Consider the following 21,202-nt stretch of genomic DNA (forward strand, 5'->3'; position numbering starts at 1 on the left):
GCGAAGATTTTAGGGGTGTGGAAGTTAGTCTCACATCAGTAATAAATGTGAACAAACTTATAAATTACAAATACATATCAAAACTGAACTGAATTAAAAGTTGCCCTTGCAAGATTTGTTGACAAAAATCAGCATAAGCAGGCATAGAAGAAAAAAACATCTAAATGAGAAACTCAAGTTAAACCAAACCAGTTCAAGGGGTGATGGGGACAAAGTTCACCACGACCCCCAGGACAGTGGGATTTTGAAATCTGGCCCTTCTCCAGCCTTCTCTCAATGTTACAACAGCATAAGAGATATCTGAGGGGTTTTGGGTTTTTTTAAATCTTTTTTTCCCCAAGACATTTATATTGTTCATGTTTTTAAAAAGGTAATTTTCAACTGAGATCTTTTTTCTTGCACAAGTTATGGTTTAATCAGGTCACTAACTGTCATGGAGGAAACAGAACTGCTGTCAGATAAACAGAGGACTCTGTTTCCATGTAGTTTGTTTCCAAAGTGTATTTATTTGTATTTTAACTCTGTATAAATTTACTGCAGTTGTTAGCCAAAATTCAACGATGCAATACATACTTCAGCCCAGGGATCCCTCTTTCCCGCAGAGAGTAAATCCCCTGGTTAGGGCACTAGCATAGGAAGTGGGAGACTTGGGCAAGTCTCCTAGCCTCTGTGTCTGTTCTGCATCTGTACAATGAGGAGAACAGCACCTCCCTGCCTTCCAGGGTCTGGTGAGGATAAACCCATGAAAAGACTAAGGAGCTCAGCTACTGCAGTAATGGGGGCCATATAAGTACCTGAACTTAAGGGACTGAGGCCTTATTTTGTCAAGTGCTTTGAGAACTTTTGATACAAGGTAATACAGAAGAGTCAATTACTACATTAGTATTAACTAGCCTTTAAATACCAATCACTAAATAGCAGAGGCCTGAAATAAGTGACTGCTAGTCAAGTGTTCTTCTATAATTCATGAAAGTCCTTTTTACTACAAGGCTCAGTGACATCACTTAGACAAGCCAATATAAAGCTAGCAAAAGTCACAGATGTTCTACTGTAAATTAGTCTTTGCAAACAAATATTTTTAAGATGTCTCGGATAGCAGCTTCTTCAGTGAGTCTGCCACCATATGTTCTGAAGCGGTAGGTATTTTCTCCATAGAGAACCCCAATGCCAGCAGCGGGTCCCAGGCACAGGGTCCGGCCTCAACTTCTAAGTTTAACCTACAAAACAGACTTCCTCTTTTCAAACAATGACGTAGCATACATTGGGTAAGGCTTACAAACATCCTGACACACAGTCGTCCACAGGCATTGATGCTGTCAGGTTCACATTCTGTACGTTGAGTTGCACAGGTTCTAAGAATGATTTTTACTGCCTTTTTCCTTCAGTCTTCCAGAGTGGTGGTAACCACTATTTCTGGTCTCAAAAACACAGGGGGATTCAGTAGAGGCAACACATCTGGCAGCCATTTTGAGAAACAAAAGTTGAGCATTTCTAGTGGCCTATGCTTCAGGTATCTAGAGTACTATATTTCTAGAATGCACAGTGAAACACACCTAGACCTTGTTTTTCTATTTCCTGGAGGTCTCAGGTGAACAGATGATCAAGCTCCTTGGAAGACACAAAGCACCAAAACCTCTCTTTCAACTACAGATAATGTGATAGAGTGTCAGACGTGTGGCTGAAATTAGGAGTTTTTTACAAAATAAACTAACATTTTGTTAACAGAAACCTTAGTAACAGCAACAATCTCAAATATGCTTCTTAACATTTGGATTAATTGCAAGTCCTGAGGTGACCTCAGCAATAGCTTCAGATCCTTTATTTCCACTGGCTTAAGAGTTCTTTAAAAAACATAGCTAGAAGCCACTGATTTATTTTGGGGCATCTTGCTGATTCCCCGACCCCCCCAAAAGAACAAAACTAAAGAAATTAGCAGTTCCAAAACTACAAGGTGATAAAAAGCTCACTCCTACAGACATGCCCAACTCTGCCACAGAACAGGCCTGTCCCCATTTTAAGATATGTTTAGTATGCCAACTCAGAAATACACATTTTGCCAGACACACTTCAGGCTATTTTAACTCATTATCCTGATCTTAGATATTTTTACAATGGAACAGTGAATAGTGCAATGGATCCCAGGAAGTGATAAAAAGGACAAATGATTTTGAATAGATTTCATTTTACGATTTTTCAAAAACCAAAATATTTCATGTATTTATGAATATGGATATACAAGATTTTTTGTTTGAAAAAAGTCACTTAATACATCTCTCTTGCATTAGTCTGTAAAACCCCTAGTTTTAAAATACTTTAGAACAGAATGCTCATTTTAAGGAGCTCTGAACAAAGCTGCCATTTCAGATCAACTGCAACATTTCAATATCAAACTCTACTCCTGAATTTACTTCACCCTCCAACGAGGCCCAGCTACTGCAATCAATGCGCCAAAGCCGGATTCTGGTCCTGGAGGTTAATGAACTGCTGCTCATCAAGACAGAACACTATACTAACCAAGATGGATGAATACTGTTCTTGCACTGCTGTATTCTGAGCCAGGAAAAAGCCACTATCCCAGGTTAACACAAAGGAAATGTGCCTTAGTTAAGTGCGCAATTTTAATTAACTAGTTATGACCACATTCCCCACCCCTCTACAGCAGGCATACTAGAAGTAAGATCTTTAAGCAAGACAGCAGTCAGTGTTCTTGCCATATCACCAAACTCTACTCTGAGCTGTGCACAGCATGGATGCTTTCTACCTTCTATTTTTCATACACTTATTAACACAAACCTCAAGAGCATTAATATTTGTTACAGATGAAGCCGCTGCCAGCAGGACCTGTTGCTCAACAGCACCAACTTAATTATCAATTACACATAATATATTTGCTTTTCAATATGGAATTGTACCACATATAGTTATACAAGAGCCTGCCCTCCATTTCAGAGACTTTTCCTTTTTATCATGACATGCAAGCAAAATGGTGCAGCAACACTGACATAACGTGGAAGGTTACTGATGTGCGACCTGCATCTGTCTGCTCAGTGTAACATGTACATTTTAGAACTTAAGACAAAAGAAGGACAGCCCTGAGAAATATAAAATCTGACTTTCAAAGTTAAAAGACTAAACACACCTGAAAGGTCAGTCCCACAGAGAACTAATTAAAGATTTTCATGGCTCTACCTTTGCAAAGAACAGATTACACAAGCCACAGAAAATGGTGTTAAATATTGTTTATACGGACATCTTTTTTGAAACCCATTTTCACAATATAAGGTTTATACAAGAATCATTTTACAAGTCTCTGGAACTATCTCCCATATGCCATACATTATGCAAACCCTCACTTAGGAAGGTGAAATCATTATTTAAATGGATATCATGAAATCAAACAAACCCCCAAAGTGATCTGTATATTAGGAGTTTTCATCAAGCAATGAAGCTGTTTTATTTTTCAATTTCACACTCTGGAGCTCACATACATCTGATGTTGGTATTAGACTAAATCCTGTAATTATGCTTACTGTCACTTTCTGAGGTCAGCAAAGTAAAGAAAACAAATACTCGGAGGAATGGCACCCTCTCTGATCTGCCATTTCAACGGTGCAAGATGCATGGTTCAAAAAGAACCGATTGTGACTGCATTAGAAATGCAAGTTAATTACAATTGGCATTCCTGGTGGGCACCTTGCTGAAAAAGACTATTTGTGAAATCTGCAGTGAGGGTGCTCCCTGCCTGCTGATGGCAGAGAACAGACGCCAGTTTCCATCATGCTTTAATAATGGAGTGGAAAACTTTGGAATTCAATGTCTGAATACATTTTCTTGTAAGACTTTTATGTTGATGAATTGTGTAAAGACATACTTGGAGTTTTCTCTTGTGCAGAGGAAAAGTCAGAACTTAACAGAAACAACTGAGCACAAAAGGAAAAAATTTACAGCAGCCCCTTCATTCAGCTCACTCATGTCACTTCCTAAAACCTCCCAGTTATGTAGCAGGATTTACCGACAGGCTTATATTGGAAGACACTGGTGGGTAGGTTTGCCAGCAAGATAAAAGGCAGAAGAGTGAAAAGTCTTTATGTGGACTCTGACTTATTCTAATGACGGATGCAGCTACAGCTGTTCTACGAACATCATAGAGAACAAGGTTTATTGGCTTCCCAGTGTATGGCCATAACTAAAACTCTAACAAGGAAACTAGCCAGAGTGCCAGCATATTACAAACGCCCCATTGAGAAATGTAGAAAGTTGCATCATTTACAAATTTGCAATTCTTTGAAACAGTTTTACTGTGCCCAAGTTACACACTTCTATTCACAGCTGCTCCCCAAAGCCCTCCAGGGAAAGGACACCTGGAACAAAGTGTTTGAAGCCAATACATTACACAAAGAACAAACAAGTCAACAACTGCAGCTAGTCAAAATCCCTGCCTGTCTTAACTCTCTTACCACCCTACTATAGACCTTCTGTGCCAAGGAACAGTTTGCTGATTTATCTTCTGTGGGGAAAAAAGGAAATGGAGACCGTGTATCTTTAAGACATAGTTAGGAAATATTGCAACCCCTTCCTCCCCTCCACCCCAATAATGCCAGAATCTCTCCAACAGGAAGTATAAGAGGAGATGATTCAGCAATATAAGTGTTACATCGAGCTATTAAACAGCATATCTAAGCTATTCCAACCCCACTATGGAGATCCACCTGTTTTTTAACACAGATAACGTTTGGCATGTAGGATCTAAGTTTGGGCTCTCTTTAAACGGTCAGCTTCCTGATGTTTATAGTGAATCCAAAATTCCCACAAACAAAATGTTAGAATGTAGAGCGCATCCCAAATTTTGGATAAAACACACAGGACCGATTTCCTCCTAAGAATTATCAGAGCTCCAACACATCTTTCCACTAACAGGTTCAGGAACAAGGTATTCTTTGGGCCTGATCAGACTTTAAGTGGATGTTTTTGTATCAAACGTGATATGATAAAGTCTGTAAGATTCATATCCAACCACCACATTTTTCAACATGTTTTATTTTACAGGATTTTAAGGACAGCCACTGGAGAGGCTGGGTACTTTCCTCTGTAGGAAAGCTGCATATTTCCCTCCTTAATACTTTGGGGAAAATTAAAAAGCTCAATCGTGACAAGTGTAAGGTAATACGTATTGGAAGGAATAATTTGAAGGAATAAATCTAAACTCTTTGTACACATATAGCCTTGCTGGCTCTAAATCAATACCAGTTAGTAAGGAGACTTGAGCATCACTGGGGATAGATCAATGAAAACTTCTGCTCAATGACAATGGCAGTCAAGAGAGTCGCAGGAAGGAAGACTAAAAATATTACACAGATTACCCCCTTCCCTGGAGTCCTGCTTTCAATTGGGTCACACAGTTGCAAGGTACAGCAGAAATAAAGGATTCAGAGATGGATAAAGATCAGAAGCCTGGGGTCGCTTCCATGTGACCAGAAAGAAGAGTCGGACCATTTAGTTCAGAGGGCGAACGTAAGGGTTTAGGAGGAAGTTTCACTACGCACACATGGTTCCATAACTGGTTACTATGGGGTTTCTTGCAAATTCCTCTGAAATATCTAACACTTGCCACTGTCACAGAGCAAAAAACGACACCATCTGCTGGTCTGATCTGATATTGTAATTCCTGTGCTCATGAAAGCAAGGGACTACTAGTGCTGGCTAACTACTGGCATAACATGAGCTCTTGCTTTAAGGAAACATCTCGATCCTTCCGCGCCTGGGAGTAACTGTTAATATCAAATAGTCTGATAAATATTTGGTGTGGACAGATATCCACTGGAGAATGGTCCAAAAATCATTTCATTTGTGAAGATATGAATGCAAGGTTTTCAATGACAGAAGCGGCGAACACCTTGCTTCCCCCCATTGCTCACCTTGAGTTATTAACAGAGTTTGGATTGGTGCAGGCCTTCCAAGGATTTAAACTCTCAGCTAATGCTCATGGTCAAACTCCCTGTGACAAAGTCTGGAGAAAGCACCTAGGGGACAGGCACTCCAGAGGTTAAGCCTCAGGAACGCCTTATTGCAAAAATAAACTTACAGGGTTACTTCAGGAAAATTCCGACTTAGGTAGTTACATTCTGGCTATGTAAAATTCACTCTGCTGTTTCAGAGACATGGCGTGTTCTTCTCCGCTTGTCCTAAAGTGTTGTTTAGTGTTTAATATTATCAGAGTAGGGTGCACTTGCGTGTTATATGAAGCTATCACTACACAGTTTTCAAAGTGATCTGAAATCCTTTGGGATGAAAAGTGATACACAGATGTAATGTAATATCATATACAATATTGCATACGTATATAGAAGGCTACACAGTGTGCAGATCAGGCCTACAGAATCACATGCAAATAAATGCGCTGTTTCATAAGATTCTCAATGTTTGTGATGAACTTAAAACTCCACACAGCGTGATGAGAACCTCTTTAGGGGAAAGAGCACAACAGTCAAGTCACTTTTAGACTTACTGAAAAGACAGAAAAGACGACGCCCATCAATATTGCACAGATTGGAAAAAAAAAAAAACACTAAAAAATTGCCAAACTCCAAAATGACAGGACAGTATCTAATCTACAAATTCAGCACAACACAAACAATATTTCTTCACACAACGCTGTCAACCTGTAGAACTCGTTGCCAGGAAATGTTGTGAAGGACAAAAATATTACTGGATCCAAAAAAGAATTAGCTAAGTTAATGGAGTATAGGTTTATCAATGGCTATTAGCCAAGATGGTCAGGGATGCAACCCTATGCTTTGGGTGTCCCCTAAACCCCTGACTGCTAGAAGCTGGGACTGGTGACGGGATGGATCACCCAAATTGCCCTATTCTGTTCGCTCCCTCAGAAACATCTAGCACCGCCCACTTTGGGAAGACAGGATACTGAGCTAAGTAGACCACTGGTCTGTCCACTATCGCCATTCCTATGAAATGGCTTTCTGGTTGATGGCTTATATTGTGAGGCATGAGACTATGGCTATCCTAGCCAATGTAACTGTGGATGCTCTGGTTACCCATATACATATCAAGGACATTTGGGAAAACTACAAAGCACATGATGATCTCTTACTGAAGTGAATTCCACAGGTTTATTATGTAAAAATTTTTTTACCAGTCAAATTTGTTTAAGTATGTTCCCTTGTTCTTAATCAAGGAGAGAAGGTAAACAGCTGTGTTTGTTTAGCTTTCTCTAAACCATTTGTTGTTTTACATACCTCAAGTTATGTTCCCACGCCTCATCTCTATAAGAGATTATTAATTTACATTTAAAATTATTTAGTCTAACTTTGAATCTCTCCGCACACAGAAGCCTTTCCATCTCTCTAATATTTTGTTGCTCATCTCTGGGCCTCTATATCTGCTCAACATTTCTCAGATGATCAACTGAATACATCTTCAAGGTGGGAATATTTTAATTTGCTTGAGGATTTTTAGCCTTAGAAATACCAGGAATGTCAAGTCTGAACTTCTGTTTTGCTAACAAGACAGAAGTGTATATTGAGTGTTCTGAGCCCTTACAATGAAGTGGACATGTTGAATTTTAATAGAGAGCTTTTCTCCAAAGTATTTTAGTTAGCTAGATGTTTAGAACTTGTTTTATTTTATTTAAACCTGAATAAAAGCAACATTCTCTCAGGTGTCACCACAACATGTCACAATCCATATTAACATGGTTTTTGTAAAGGGAAATCATGTCTTACCAATCCACTAGAATTCTTTGAGGGGTCAACAAGCATGTGGACAAGAGGGATTCAGTGGATAGAGTGTACTTAGATTTTCAGAAAGCTTTTGACAAGGTCCCTCAACAAAGGCTCTTAAGCAAAGTAAGCTGTTATGGGATAAGAGGGAAGGTCCTCTCATGGACTGGTAACTAGTTAAATGATAGGAAACAAAGAGTAGGAATAAATGGTCAGTTTTCAGAATGGAGAGAGGTAAATAGTGGTGTCCCCCAGGGGTCTGTACTGGGACCAGTCCTAGTCAACATATTCATAAATGATCTGGAAAAAGGGGTAACCAGTGAGGTGGCAAAATTTGCAGATGATACAAAACTACTCAAGATAGTTAAGTCCCAGGCAGACTTGGGCAACCAAATGGCAGATGAAATTCAATGTTGATAAATGCAAAGTAATGCACATTGGAAAACATAATCCCAACATATATATAAATTAGCTGTTACCACTCAAGAAAGATCTTGGAGTCATTGTGGATAGTTCTCTGAAAACATCCGCTCAATGTACAGTGGCAGTCAAAAAAGCGAACAGAATGCTAGGAATATTTAAGAAAGGGATAAATAACAGAACAGAAAATATATTGCCTCTATATAAATCCATGGTAAGCCTACATCTTGAATACTGTGTGCAGATGTGGTCAACCCATCTCAAAAAAGATTGGAATTGGAAAAGGTTCAGAAAAGGGCAACAAAAATGATTAGGGGTATGGAACGGCTGCCATATGAGGAGAGAATAATAAGACTTCAGCTTGGAAAAGAGACGACTAAGGGGGGGATATGATAGAAGTCTATAAAATCATGACTAGTGTGGAGAAAGTAAATAAGAAAGTGTTATTTACTCTCTCTCATAACACAAGAGCTAGGGGTCACCAAATGACATTAACAGGCAGCAGGTTTAAAACAACCAAAAGGGAGTACTTCTTCACACAACGCACAGTCAACCTGTGGAACTCTTTGCCAGAGGATGTTGTGAAGGCCAAGACTATAAGGCCACGTCTACACTACCCGCTGGATGAGTGGGGAGTGATCGATCCCCGATCGCTCTGCTGTTGACTCCAGAACTCCATCACGGCGAGAGGCAGAAGCGGAGTCGACGGGGGAGCAGCGGCCGTCAATCCCACGCTGTGAGGACGCAAAGTAAGTGATTCTAAGTCAACCTAAGATACATTGACTTCAGCTATGCTATTCTTGTAGCTGAAGTTGCGTATCGTAGATCTATCTCCCCCCACACAGTGTAGACCAGGCCTAAGAGGGTTCAAAAAAGAACTAGGTAAGTTCATGGAGGATAGGACCATCAATGGCTATTCGCCAGGATGGGCAGGGATGGTGTCCCTAGCCTCTGTTTGCCAGAAGCTGGGAATGGGCGACAGGGGATGGATCACTTGATGATTACCTGTTCTGTTCATTCCCTTTGGGGGCACCTGGCACTGGCCACTGTCGGAAGACAGGATACTGGGCTACATGGACCTTCGGTCTGACCCAGTATGGCTATTCTTATGTTCTTTCAGACCTTCAGCTGGCCACAGAATTTTTCCAGGTAGAAATACTAGATTAAAAAAAACCTAAGCAGATTAAAAAAAGCAAAACTGAAAATCCACCCAGACGTTTTCAGATTTTTTTTTTTAAAAGAACAAAAAGATACAAACATAGGCACAAACCTCCCCCTCCTGCCCCCTTTCACATCCTGCTCCTGTTACTATTCCTGGTGGAAGGAAATCCTAGGGGTAGTTAACACAGTCTCTCCCCCCCCGCCACCAAAAAAAAAAAAAAAAAAAAAAATCCACAGCAGAAAGTCATAGCCTGTATAGGCACATATTTTATAATGATTAGGGCTACTTGCTCAGGGAAGGTTTTTTTGGCCTGTTGTGTCCTCAGGCCACTGCTAAATTCAAACCCCGCAGAGAGCAATCTCTAGCTCATTCTAGTTTATTTCAAAAAGTGACTCATGCACAGCAGACATCAGTGGAAAAGGCTCAAGTCAGGTTCAGGCACTAGATTTCCTCCCAACTTGCTGTTAAAATATTTGCCTTTTATACTCGAGACGATATACTGAACACCTCTCAGGAAAGGCAATTTGTAAAAAGTATGTTAAGGGTGGAAAAAAAACCACCAGAACTAGTTATACACAGCAAAGACACAAACCTGCACGGCTACAACTGCATTCAAGTGTGCTGACAAGATTATGATCCATGGTGACATGCAAGGTATTTTTCTCTCTAAGTGGTGTTTAATTCTACAGCCCCTCGGCATCACACAGCAGTCTACAAGGGAAGTTGGGCAAAAGCCATGGTGAGAACTACTGGCTGGGGAAGAACACAAGAAGCTCTTTGAAGGTTGACTGTGCCAAGTACTCCAGAATCAGTCACATACAGTTTAGCCACTGTGGCAAGATGCTTGCTTACGCTTTCTTATTCTGAGCCTGGATCTACACGTAAAAAACTTAGGTCGACCTACATATGTGACTCAGGGCTGTGAAAACTTCACATCCCCAAGACATAGTTAAGCCAGACTAAGCCCTGGTGTCGACACCACTATGTTGATGGAAGAATTCTTTTGTCAAACTAGTTACTGCCTCTCAAGGGGGTGGATTTACTACAGCGATGGAAAAATCCCTTCCGTAGCTGCAGTAAGTGTCTACGCTACAGTGGCATAGCTGTAGCTGGGCCACTGTAGTGTTGGTAAGTGTAAACATAGGCCAGATCAAGAATTTCACATCCCCAGAACAAAGCCACATTATATTCTGAATTACTTTAATGTTTTCACACGCCTAAACTTGCTTCCTGGATTGGTCTTTTAAACTGCTAGATCTTACACGGATTTCTATTGTATTATTGCGTAAAGCCTCTGACCGCCAGATGCTGGAACTGGGCGACAGGGGATGGAACGTTTGATAATTGCCCTGTTCTGCTCATTTCTTTTGAAGCATCTGCCATTGGCCACTGTCGGAATAAGGATCCTGAGCTAGATGGAGCTTGGTCTGACCCAGTATGGCCGTTCTTATGATCCCTTGCTACCACAAGGTTCCTAATGCACTGAGGACTGTTTCAAAAGATACACTTTCCTTCCTACTCTGGAAATTATTGCCCGCTTTCTTCACAGTAGGTTTCTGCTAGTCATTATTGACTTAAGGATTAAGGACCAGGTTTCCTAGAACACAGGAAAAGTCAAGAAAGCATCACATACTGACTCAGTCGAGAAACAAAGGAACTCCAAGATGTGTGTGCGCTTATGGGGTGTCTTGAAGGGCAGCAATACCAACTCTGCTGCCTTTATTACGTCAGTACCTGTGCTGAATGGGTCTTACAACTGAAGGCTGACAATATGCTTTTCTTGTAATTTACACACATGCCTGGCACCCTGCAAATGAGGTGTAGGGTATTACACACAGATAGGAACGTAAGAACAGCCATACTGGGTCAGACCAATGGTCCATCTAGCCCAATATCCTGTCTTCTGCTCTAGTCAACACAACCACAGTTTCTTAATTACAATTCACTTATAGAGGCCTGAGGCACACACTGGTGTAACAGGCTCAGTCACAACCCTATCAGGTTCCCCAAAATGAGATGCTCCCCAGTACAGACTGTAACAGTGATAGCATCGGTTTCAGAGTAGCAGCCGTGTTAGTCTGTATTCGCAAAAAGAAAAGGAGTACTTGTGGCACCTTAGAGACTAACCAATTTAATTGAGCATAAGCTTTCGTGAGAAAGCTTATGCTCAATTAAATTGGTTAGTGATAGCACCATGCATATTTTGTTAAAAGTGCCTAGAATTAAAACTTCTGATGTATTATCCCACCTCTAAAGAAAGCAAATGATGTTTTTTCCCATTTTCTCCCTTACTAATCAGTACCAGAGGAACACACACCTTTATTGTATAACTAAGGCCCTGTATAAAAAACTTTAAAAACTTCATGAGTATAAATGGCAAAGTATTGGATTTCACACGGTTTGCATGCAATTAATTTTACATCTTAATTTAGTCAATTTATAGGCCAGCATGAATTTTAGAAGTGTTAGGAAAATTCATTCTGTCCTTGAAATTGACTAGCTAGGGTACTTTTTTTCTTTTTGTATTAAAGACTTCATTGTAGACATTTTCCATTTAAAAAAATATTTAAAAGATCATAGTTTGGGGGCATTTTCATGATTTCTGTGGCCTCCATGAATTTGCATAGGGCCGTAACCAGTTGTCCTCCCTCCTTTTTGCGGGAGTGGGGGGAAGAGAGTGGGGTGTAAAACAAGCCATATAAAACTTACAGGTGACTGTACCTCCTTGATTTTTTTCCCCCAGCAGTGTTGAGCCTAGCTATATATAGTCTAGCAGATAGAACATAAGGTAACAAAAATTAAGGTCAAAGAACTTTTACAGGTAATATTTAAGATCTGCATAGCCGTCATTAACCAATGAACATTATCCATCAGAAATCAAATCCAATTAAAATCTCCTTGCTAAAGCAAGTGCCTCTAGGTAGTAGAAATCCTTTGGGAGGATGTTTCCACATTCTGAAACACTCCCATGAGCCACACCTACAGATGCGATAACATGCTGGAAGACTGCAGCTAGAAAGTAAAACCATAATGGGTAACTACTGAGCAGAACAATGGATTCAAACTAAGTCAGAGAGTTACTTTAAAAAAACTTCACTAAACCGAATAGTTCAGCAAGATGCAGCATCTTTAAAACACAGATTTTACTGCAGCAGTAAAAACGGATGATCACAATTTTCAAAATGCTTTAAGAGTTACAGTTCAACATCAAAGCATATTTTTCCCTAGGCAGGGTAACAGGCCTTGTTAGTTTTTATCAGTGATCTTATCCTGTACCTTTCAAACAACTTTACTTGTAATTTCGATACCTTTTCTAAAAAGTTTAGTCCATTTGATACAGAGGCGGGTGAAGGAATCATGTTTAAGTTCAGCTATTATAGCACATCTTGTTGATTTCGACAGAGTCCCACTGATGCCTGGGAAACCCGATTACTATGGTCCAGTTCTGAGAGTAGCAGCAACCAATGGTTTGGTTGGCAGGCACATTTCACTGTGTACATGTTAAATCAACCATAAGAAGATTTTACAAGAGCATGCACCCAAATACTGAAGAGAATGATACCTTAAGGGTCCTGAATTACACATTAAAATAATTCAGCTTATTAAGTTGTGACAAACCAAACTGCAGAAAATTCTAAGTTCTGTGCACAGCATTATTCCTACAGTTGAACTTTTATGGCTTTGCATTTCAGAGCCTCAGTGTAAACTAAAAAAGCAAAACCAAAGTTGAACAAGGGAGCTTAACAGAGCTGCTACGGCTGATCATGTTACTGTGTCTAAAGGCACATAAAGAATGACTTTTTTTTAATTAAGTAACCAGACCAGTGCAATTGCTTCTTTCATTAACTTTAATATCTCAGATTCCACTTTGCTTCTGACACCACCCAAATACCAAATGCAATTAAAGCATAAAATTTGGCAAGCAGCGAATTAATTTAAAATATTTTATTAACTTAAAGATAAACAGGTGTTAATAGCATGAGTTGTTTTCTTACGTAACTTTAAAATATTATGGTCTCTTCTAACAGTTATGAGCTCCAAAAGAAGCTTAAATTAAAGTCTCTGTACTCCAGGCTTACTTCAAGGACCTTTTAAACGATGGATTTTGCCAGTATATTGTTCACATAAAAGGAGGATCTAGTTTTGATAGTAAACATTCAAACGTAAATTTTAAGTTCTTTTAAACCTACGAAGAGCCAATGAGTAAGCCTTTTTAAAGTTATTCGTAATTTCAGTATGACATTTCATTCACTTACATGGAGCGTTGAAGTGTATTTAAACTTTGTCCAATTCACTATTACCTAGCTGAGAGTTAGTTATCTTACGGCAGGATGTCCAGAGCACCTATTTTTATGGCCATTAAAAGACTAAATCACTGAAATTAAGGCAGCAGCTCAGAATCTGGATGCCTCAAAGACTTCTTCAGTCAAAAACAAAACAAGAGAAGGGGAGGAATCAGACACAAAAGTGAAAAATCAAAATTAACTCCTAAATGATCAACTAGATTGAATGCTAGCTTGGGATAGGCCAAGAGAATTCTAAATCTGAATGAGGTATAGAAAGTTATTCATGTCATAGCATTTGAACAAAGATTTCACATGTAGAATGGAAAAAATTGTCAACTGATGTGACTCAGAAAATAAAATATGCAAAACTGAGGCTAGTTTAGTTTCATCTGTCTCTCTTAGCAAGCTCTGTTACTCCAATTCTTCAACAACAGCACGCCAGAGGACTGCCAAGTCAGAAAGGGGAAATGGAGCCAAACACTCCAAATGTAAACATGGGGAGGCAAGTGTTGCAAAGATGTTTGATGGAACTAGCAGACAGTGCTCTTACCCTGTGACAGCCACAAAATTCATCTGGTTCAGAACAATAGTCAATGAAGGGAAATCTCAGGAGGGGGCACAAGAGATTCACAATTTTGGTGTGTCAGTTTTGTGACGTAAAGAGCCATATTCACTTCAAAAGGAAGTTGACTAATTTAAGACAACTTAAGTTGCTTCAGTATACTAACCCTTGTACTCAGGAGTCAGACAAACAGGCAATTGTAAATGAGAATCTAACTGAATGCTCTGGCTCAGTAATTTAAGAGCACCTTTCACACTAGGAAAAATTAATAGCACTGCTTTAAAAAGTCAGTTCACCTGCTTTGTTTTGTAACCTCTATTGCCATTTTTACTAGTTATCTATTTTAAAACTGCGCTTTTCCTCTCAATCACTTTCTGCTTAATCCTTCAGAAAAGCCATATGGAATTTTTGACATCACAATCATTTCTGTGGACTGATCTCAAGCACAGGATCATGAGTTTACTGACGTATCAGGCAGGAAAAAGGAGACAGAAAAAACTATAATAGCTACACGCATCTAAAACAAGGGAGTAAGAGAAAAGTACAGAAAGTTACTAAACAAGAAAACTGCTTTTGGATCATTTTAAAATAGTTTATCCCAGCTCAAAAGCCCCCTTGGAATCGAACTGTGAGATAAAATTCAAGAAAAGACTCTCCCGCATTATTTCTAGAACTGTTCAATAACTTGCATTCATAGTAATCACATTAGTGTGTGACAAATTAATATGCAAGCTTCCTAACCAAAACCAGAGTTTTAAAAGCTAAAAGCCAATAAAACTTCCTTGGAAAAAGCTGGTAAGTGGAAAAAGCATTCTATGCAAAATTTAAATCTGAAGAACAGTCAACATATCTGAATACAGCAGATGCAGTGTCATAGATAATCTAGCGAAAAGGGCACTACAAAATTTTCCATAACTATTACCCCATCCAAATTATTTGCAACAACGCTGATGAACTCTGATGTAAGTAAAGAAAATACAGATTTTATCTGTTTTTTCCGCAAACTATAATCTTTCTTGGACAAGATTACAAGAGTGGTCAAATTCATAATAGATAAATCAGAAATCTGTTCCATCCACATGAAGTCATTCTGGGGCTGACAACCCACTTGTAACTATAAAGAACTGGGTAAAACTGCTCTTTTTTGGCAGGTAAATATACTGTAATTCGACCTGGAAATATTCAAAGCGATCATCTTTTTTCAACTGGCTTCCAAATGTGTGGAAATACTATAGAAGTCAAGATATGCTTAAGAACAAAACAAAGGACTTTTCTCTCCTGGAGTACTCCAGTGAACACCCAGACACTGTAAACCAAACCAAAAATGGAACCACAATACCTGCCTGGATTATATTTCAAGACTTGCTTACTGGAACGTATCTTCGAAGTGCACACAATAGATTACAGAATGAATTTCAATAAACAAGGGTAAGAATTCACCCGCCAGACTAACATGGACTATGGAAGCAGATAAACAAAAATTATGCAGTGTGGTTGTTTCCTTTTTAAGTTAAAACATGCAGATTGTTGCTTTGGAGATATACACGTATTTACCTAATCAAGGTACAATAATGTAGCAAGCAAGTTACAAGTATTGTATAAGTGGGAGGCAGTGTGACCTAGCAGATAGTGCACTGGACTGGAATTAGGGAGACAGCTTCAATTCTCAGCTATGCCACTTCCCCTCCTTATCCTTTACAGATGGTACTGACCTCCTTCGTGAAGTGCTTCAGGGTGTACTGTTGAAGAGCTCTAAATAAAAACTAGGTATTGAAAAAATATTGTTTTCCTCACTGTCACAAAAGAAAGTTTTAGAACAGTGAAAACAGTATTGAGGGAAATGCCTGGAAGATGCCTCAAACAGCAGAATTCACAAGTTGGCTATAGATTAAGTAAATTTAAACAGTGAATATAAACTTAAATATACCAAAGGAAGCATTACTGAAACATTGCAGAACAGAGAAATGCATGTACTGCATTCATGCCCAATGGAATGGAAGTTTACTTTAAGCAAGATGTATGAGGTAAAGACAACACCCAAGTGTTCTTTTGAGGCAACTTGTCTCATTTGCATGCATTTACCAAGTGGTATGCAAGCCTTTAGAAATGAGAACAGGAAAGCAGCTCATCCTTTACTTCTGCTGAAGAAAAAGCCAGTTAAAGCAAATTTAAGCCAAGAATTATTTGAATACTGTGGCTGCATAAACTGTGGGGTTGACCTTACAAACCCCTTACCCTGGAGAGCAGTCTCATTGAGGTCACTGGGACTACTTAAGTGAGAAAAGGCTTAAGGGATAGGGCCCCGTATTCGTATCATGAAAACAGTAGCTAATCAGTTGGGGGTAATTTAGTTCTGTCAATTTTAGGAAAAAGGTCACTTCACAAAAGTCTCTAAATTGAATAAAATTACCATGGTTTCTCCATGCAGATTAAAAAACCCCAAACTGTTGCCAAATTAAATCATGAAGTATATGCATAGCTAATATCTCCATGACTATAAAGTGGATATTGCATCCGATGAAGTGAGCTGTAGCTCACGAAAACTCATGCTCCAATAAATTGGTTAGTCTCTAAGGTGCCACAAGTACTCCTTTTCTTTTGACTTATGATAGAGAGACCAACTTTTAAATAAGTGAGAAACTGTGTGTGGACCATTTTCTCTCCCAAATATTCTCAAGGCTTCTAGCAACTATCCTGCTTCAACAAATAGACTCAAAACTGTATGGAGGCTTAACATTTTAGGCACTTCATTCGATTTTACCAGGTTCAGTTTACATCAACAGCATCCTATCGTAAAACATTAACTTGTTTGTGTTGTACTGAGCCCTACTTTATAAAACAATCCCATCCTAAAACAACAGCTATCTGAAGGAGAGCTGTGTAAGCTCCCAAGTTTGTCTCTTTCACCAAGTGAAGTTGGCCCAATAAAAGATTACCTCACCTACCTTGTTTAATTACTAAATAGATTAAAACAAAAAACCAAAACCAATGTTGTCCAGCAGATTTTAAGTGCTCTATATAATAAAACTACCCGGGGAACTTCTTCCAGGTAGAAATGATGGTATCATGGATTACAAAAATGGAGCTTCCTGTCTTGGGTAAACAGGTCTATAGAATGGTAACAGGACACTCCCTTCAGAATTCTGACCAGACGGTTAATTTCCCCCGTATCAGTAATCACTGTAATAAGCGCTCTAAGACCTGCAATTACCGTATAAAAAAGTACAACCATTCAGCTAAAGTCACAAGGAGACAACTGTAGCCGAGTAGCAAACAAAGATCTGAGGCATGAAAGACAATAAGGAATGTGGTTAAAAATCTCTCTCCAAGGAAGAATACCGATTCACCAGAACTTCATTGCTCCGACTTGCCCTGCTCCCTCCCCCATCCCATTATTCACTTTGGCTGTCTGAATTTCACATGAGCCTGAGTCAACTGCTGAACAGATATATGCAAATTTGCTTTCGATGCACCTGGGCTCCTTACACAGAAGCAAAAAATAACTTTTCAGGGCAGAAACTGAAGTTCAGACATCTCCTGACTTTGCTGGTTTGCTTTTTGTTACTAGCTTGGGAGGCTTCCCGGTAACGCACCAAAGGTCCAGTGTCCCCCACAAACAGCAGCCACTATGCTCTAAAGGACACATTTCCAAACAACCACCGAGGATTAGCAACAAGAGCACAAAACTACTGGCAAGCTGTCCCTGAATTCGTATTGGTCACTCCTACAAGATGGAACAGGCAGGTCTAACGGACGGGAGGAAGGAAAAAGGAATAAGGGGGGGGGAGGGGGGTGTCAATTTTCAAGTTCAGAGTTCTGGATCAACGCTGGGAAGATACTTCTGTATTCAAAATACTACAGTAACGGTGCAAGGGTTTGGAAGTGCTATATGCAGCCAAAATGGCGCTGAGAATAAAAATATAATTTAAAGGAAGGTCGCCATATTGTAAACAGTGAAGCAGGGAGAGAGACAGAGACAGCAACCTCCATTATTCCCAGCAGCACCGAGGCGCTCAGCGATGTCAGGCCAGCCCAAGAGAAGCAGAGGCGACTTCCCACCCGCCGCAGCCCCGAAGGGATCCCCAGGCAAGGCAGCCCTGAAGACGGAGCGGGAAGAGGAGAAACTTCCCGGCTGAAGCCCCGGGGGCATGCAATAACGGCAATGCAAACCGCAGACCGACAGCTCGGCTTCTCCTCTCGCCTCTCCTCGGCTCCGCAGCGCCTCAGCTCTTCACCCAAAAAGAAGAGGAGCCTCCCCCCGCCCCGGGCACCCGAGCGAGCCGCCGAGCCCCGGGGAAAGGGCGCGCGGGGGCTTTTCGCCTCGGCGGCTCCGGGTGAGCTGGCGGCCGCGGGCCCAGCCCTGGCCGGGTTTTGTTCCCGCAGACGCGGCGCCAAGCTAGCGGGCCGGGCTCCGGCGAGCCGGCCGGGCCTTACCAGCACTGGAGGTGGAAAGCGGCCGGGCAGTGATCGCAGCACAGCAGATCCCCTCCCTCCTTGCAGCTATCGCAGCTATCGTGGTTCGTGGCCCGGCCGCTGCGCCGGGCCTCCTTCTCGGGCCTGCGGCTCCGCTTCTCCCCGTCCTCGCTCTTCGGGGGCGCCAGCAGGGCTTGGATTTGCTGCACACACAAACAGAGGGGCGGTGAGGGGCTGGGCCCAGCCCGGGGACGCGGCCCCCCACCCCGCCCGAGCCCCCGCGGCTGCGGCCGGGCATGGCGGGCCGGCCCGGTCCCTCCACGCGTCCCTGCAGGGGCCGGGGGGCTCCCGGCCCCGCGGGGGGGCGGCTCCCGGCGGCTCACCTCCATCAGCCCCCCGGAGGTGTCCAGGTCGTACACGATCGTCTTGGTCTCCATCTTGCCCCACATTCATCCAGCCCGGGCGCGGCGGGGGGCCCGGCCCCACGGGCCCCGGCCCCTCCGCGGGGGCGGCAGCGGCGGCTCCTCGCGCGCTCTCCGGGGGCAGGCGGGCGGGCGGGGCCTCAGGCCGGTCCCGGCGGGGGGGCGGCTCGGCGCGGGCGGGCGGCGCGGGCGGGGGCCCCTCGCCCCGGGGGAGGCGGCGGCGGCGCTCGGCCTATCCCACGGGCCGCTGCTGCTTCCCCGTCCTCCTCCTCCTGCCGGGCCCGGGGGAGGCCGCGGGGGGCCCCGCGCCCAGTGCCATGCCGGGGAAGGGAGGGGCGGGGGGCGGGCGGGACCTGCGCAGGGGCTCCGGGCTCGGCTGGGCTCCGCTCCCTCCGCCTCAGACACACAGGAGGCGCCGCTGGCTGCTTAGGGCCCCGCCACCGCGCACCCCGCGCAGGCGCAGCCCGCCCGGGCCCGGACACCCCCGCCGCGCAGGCGCAGCCCGCCCGGGCCAGGACACCGGCGCGCAGGCGCAGCCCGCCCGGGTCGGGCTCCGGAACCTCGCCACCCCACGCGCAGGCGCAGCCAAGCTTGGCTCGGACACCACCACGCAGGCGCATCCCAGGTGGCATAGGCGCCCCCGTCCGCCCAGGAGCGACGCAGTGAGGCGCCATTCCCGCGCAGGCGCACACCGGACGCCCTCCAGCCCAGTTCCGGCGCAGACTCAGTCTGACCGGCCCGGCCGGGAACCCCTCCTCGCCCCGCTCTATCCCCGCGCAAGCGCAGTTCAGACTGCCCATGCATTCCGAGCGCATGCGTAAATTCTCCGTTTGTGGACAGGCTGGGCCCACTGTAACGGGTCTGGCGTGCCGACAGGCGGCGCGCTCCGCAGGGCGGCAGGGGGCGGAGCGCTGTGCTCGGCGCTGTACAAAAAGGGGCCCAGCCAGCTCTCAGGGTGGAGCCACAGGCGAAGCATAAAGCTGTGTTCCTGCCTCCCTGCTGTCTCATCGCCCTGGCATGTGCCCACCTCGCACCCGGCCTCTCTCTTTTGGGGGGTGCCCGGTCCCATCCTTCACCCTACGGGGCCCGTGTCTGAAAACCGCAGCCCGGGCAGCTGGCACAAATGGCAGCAGTGCCCTGGAACTGGGGTGCCCTTGGCTTTGCCAGCCTGGCAGCACTGGGGAGAATGGTGCAAGTAGGGACTGCTCCTGTCTATATTCACTGCCCCCCGTGCCCATCAGGCGCTGGCCTGGGGTACCCCAACACTGACTAGTGCAGATGGGCTGCTGTCCAAGGGGAGGGGGTTCAAGGTGGAATAGAAACATGCCAGGGAAGGGGGAGAGAGTCTGAAACCGTCTTTTTATCCCAGAACCGCTCCAGTGTGGGCAGCAAGCGTGTATCATGAGCAACCTTGCCCTGTGCTTGAGAACCCGTCTGTAGCGGGGAGGGCAGGTGAGTTTCCGTGCCCAGTCAGTCCTTGGCCTCTTGGAGCCTGCCATCAAGAGTGCTAATTGTGGGTTGGGTGGGGAGACAGAACGGCACTGAGACCCCCCAGCCCACCTGGCACAACGTCTAGTCACTCTTGACCTGGGCTGGATTTGAATGGCTGCACTAGCTATGAAAGGCCCAGTCTTTGACCCCATTTGGCCCCTCTGCAAAGCACAGCTCTTAGGAGGCTACTCACCCTTCCCGGGGGCTGATGCCAGCAGCAGCGGCCAGTACCAGAAGGGTTAGCCAGGAATGAGCTTCTTCTGGGGGGCGCGCCTCACACCACGTGGTGTGTGCAGGAGAATAATGCCATTTCTGGCAGGCCCAAGTCCGGGCAGTGACATCAGCCGTGGCACCGATACATAGCCCTGGGCTGAGCCAGCCACAGCCAGCTGGCTACAGCCCGGCCCTTTGCCGTATTCCTTTTTAATGTGGGTTCATGCTTCCTCCCGCCTACCAACCGACAGCGTGTGGATAAAGCATGAATGAGCTGCGCGGCCTGGTGTGTGTGTGTAATCCCTCTCCCTTGGCTGTGTCCTGGTTTCATCATTCGCCTACCCGCAACCACATGCAGTGATCTCAGCATGCCTGGCATGGAATGTCATGTCCAGGGGAGCTGCTGGGGAATGGCCCCCTGGCTTTGCTGTCGTACTTTCTTCCACTGTCAGCTCTGATGAGTTTCAGCGGCAGGCCTGGGCTCTGAGCCCTGCATG

At 43.7% G+C, this 21,202-nt stretch overlaps 1 protein-coding gene across 2 annotated transcripts in view; it reads right to left on the minus strand.

Annotated features, from left to right (window-relative positions):
* The window catches only part of PHF12 (PHD finger protein 12), a 44,999-nt gene extending 25,869 nt beyond the window's left edge, over positions 1-19,130 (minus strand). Inside the window, exons 1-2 of one of the 2 annotated variants that reach the window (XM_037880228.2) lie at positions 18,963-19,130; positions 18,601-18,782 (exon numbers count right to left, since the gene is read on the minus strand). In XM_037880228.2, coding sequence (XP_037736156.1) covers positions 18,601-18,782; positions 18,963-19,028 — 248 coding nt within the window. In that variant the 5' untranslated portion in view covers positions 19,029-19,130. The remainder of the gene's footprint in view (positions 1-18,600; positions 18,783-18,962) is intronic. The other variant, XM_037880226.2, reaches the window with a different exon arrangement.
* Positions 19,131-21,202: the final 2,072 nt, after the last annotated feature.

This window comes from Chelonia mydas, chromosome 17 (assembly GCF_015237465.2).
Source record: "Chelonia mydas isolate rCheMyd1 chromosome 17, rCheMyd1.pri.v2, whole genome shotgun sequence".
In the NCBI taxonomy this organism is placed as follows: Eukaryota; Metazoa; Chordata; order Testudines; family Cheloniidae; genus Chelonia; species Chelonia mydas.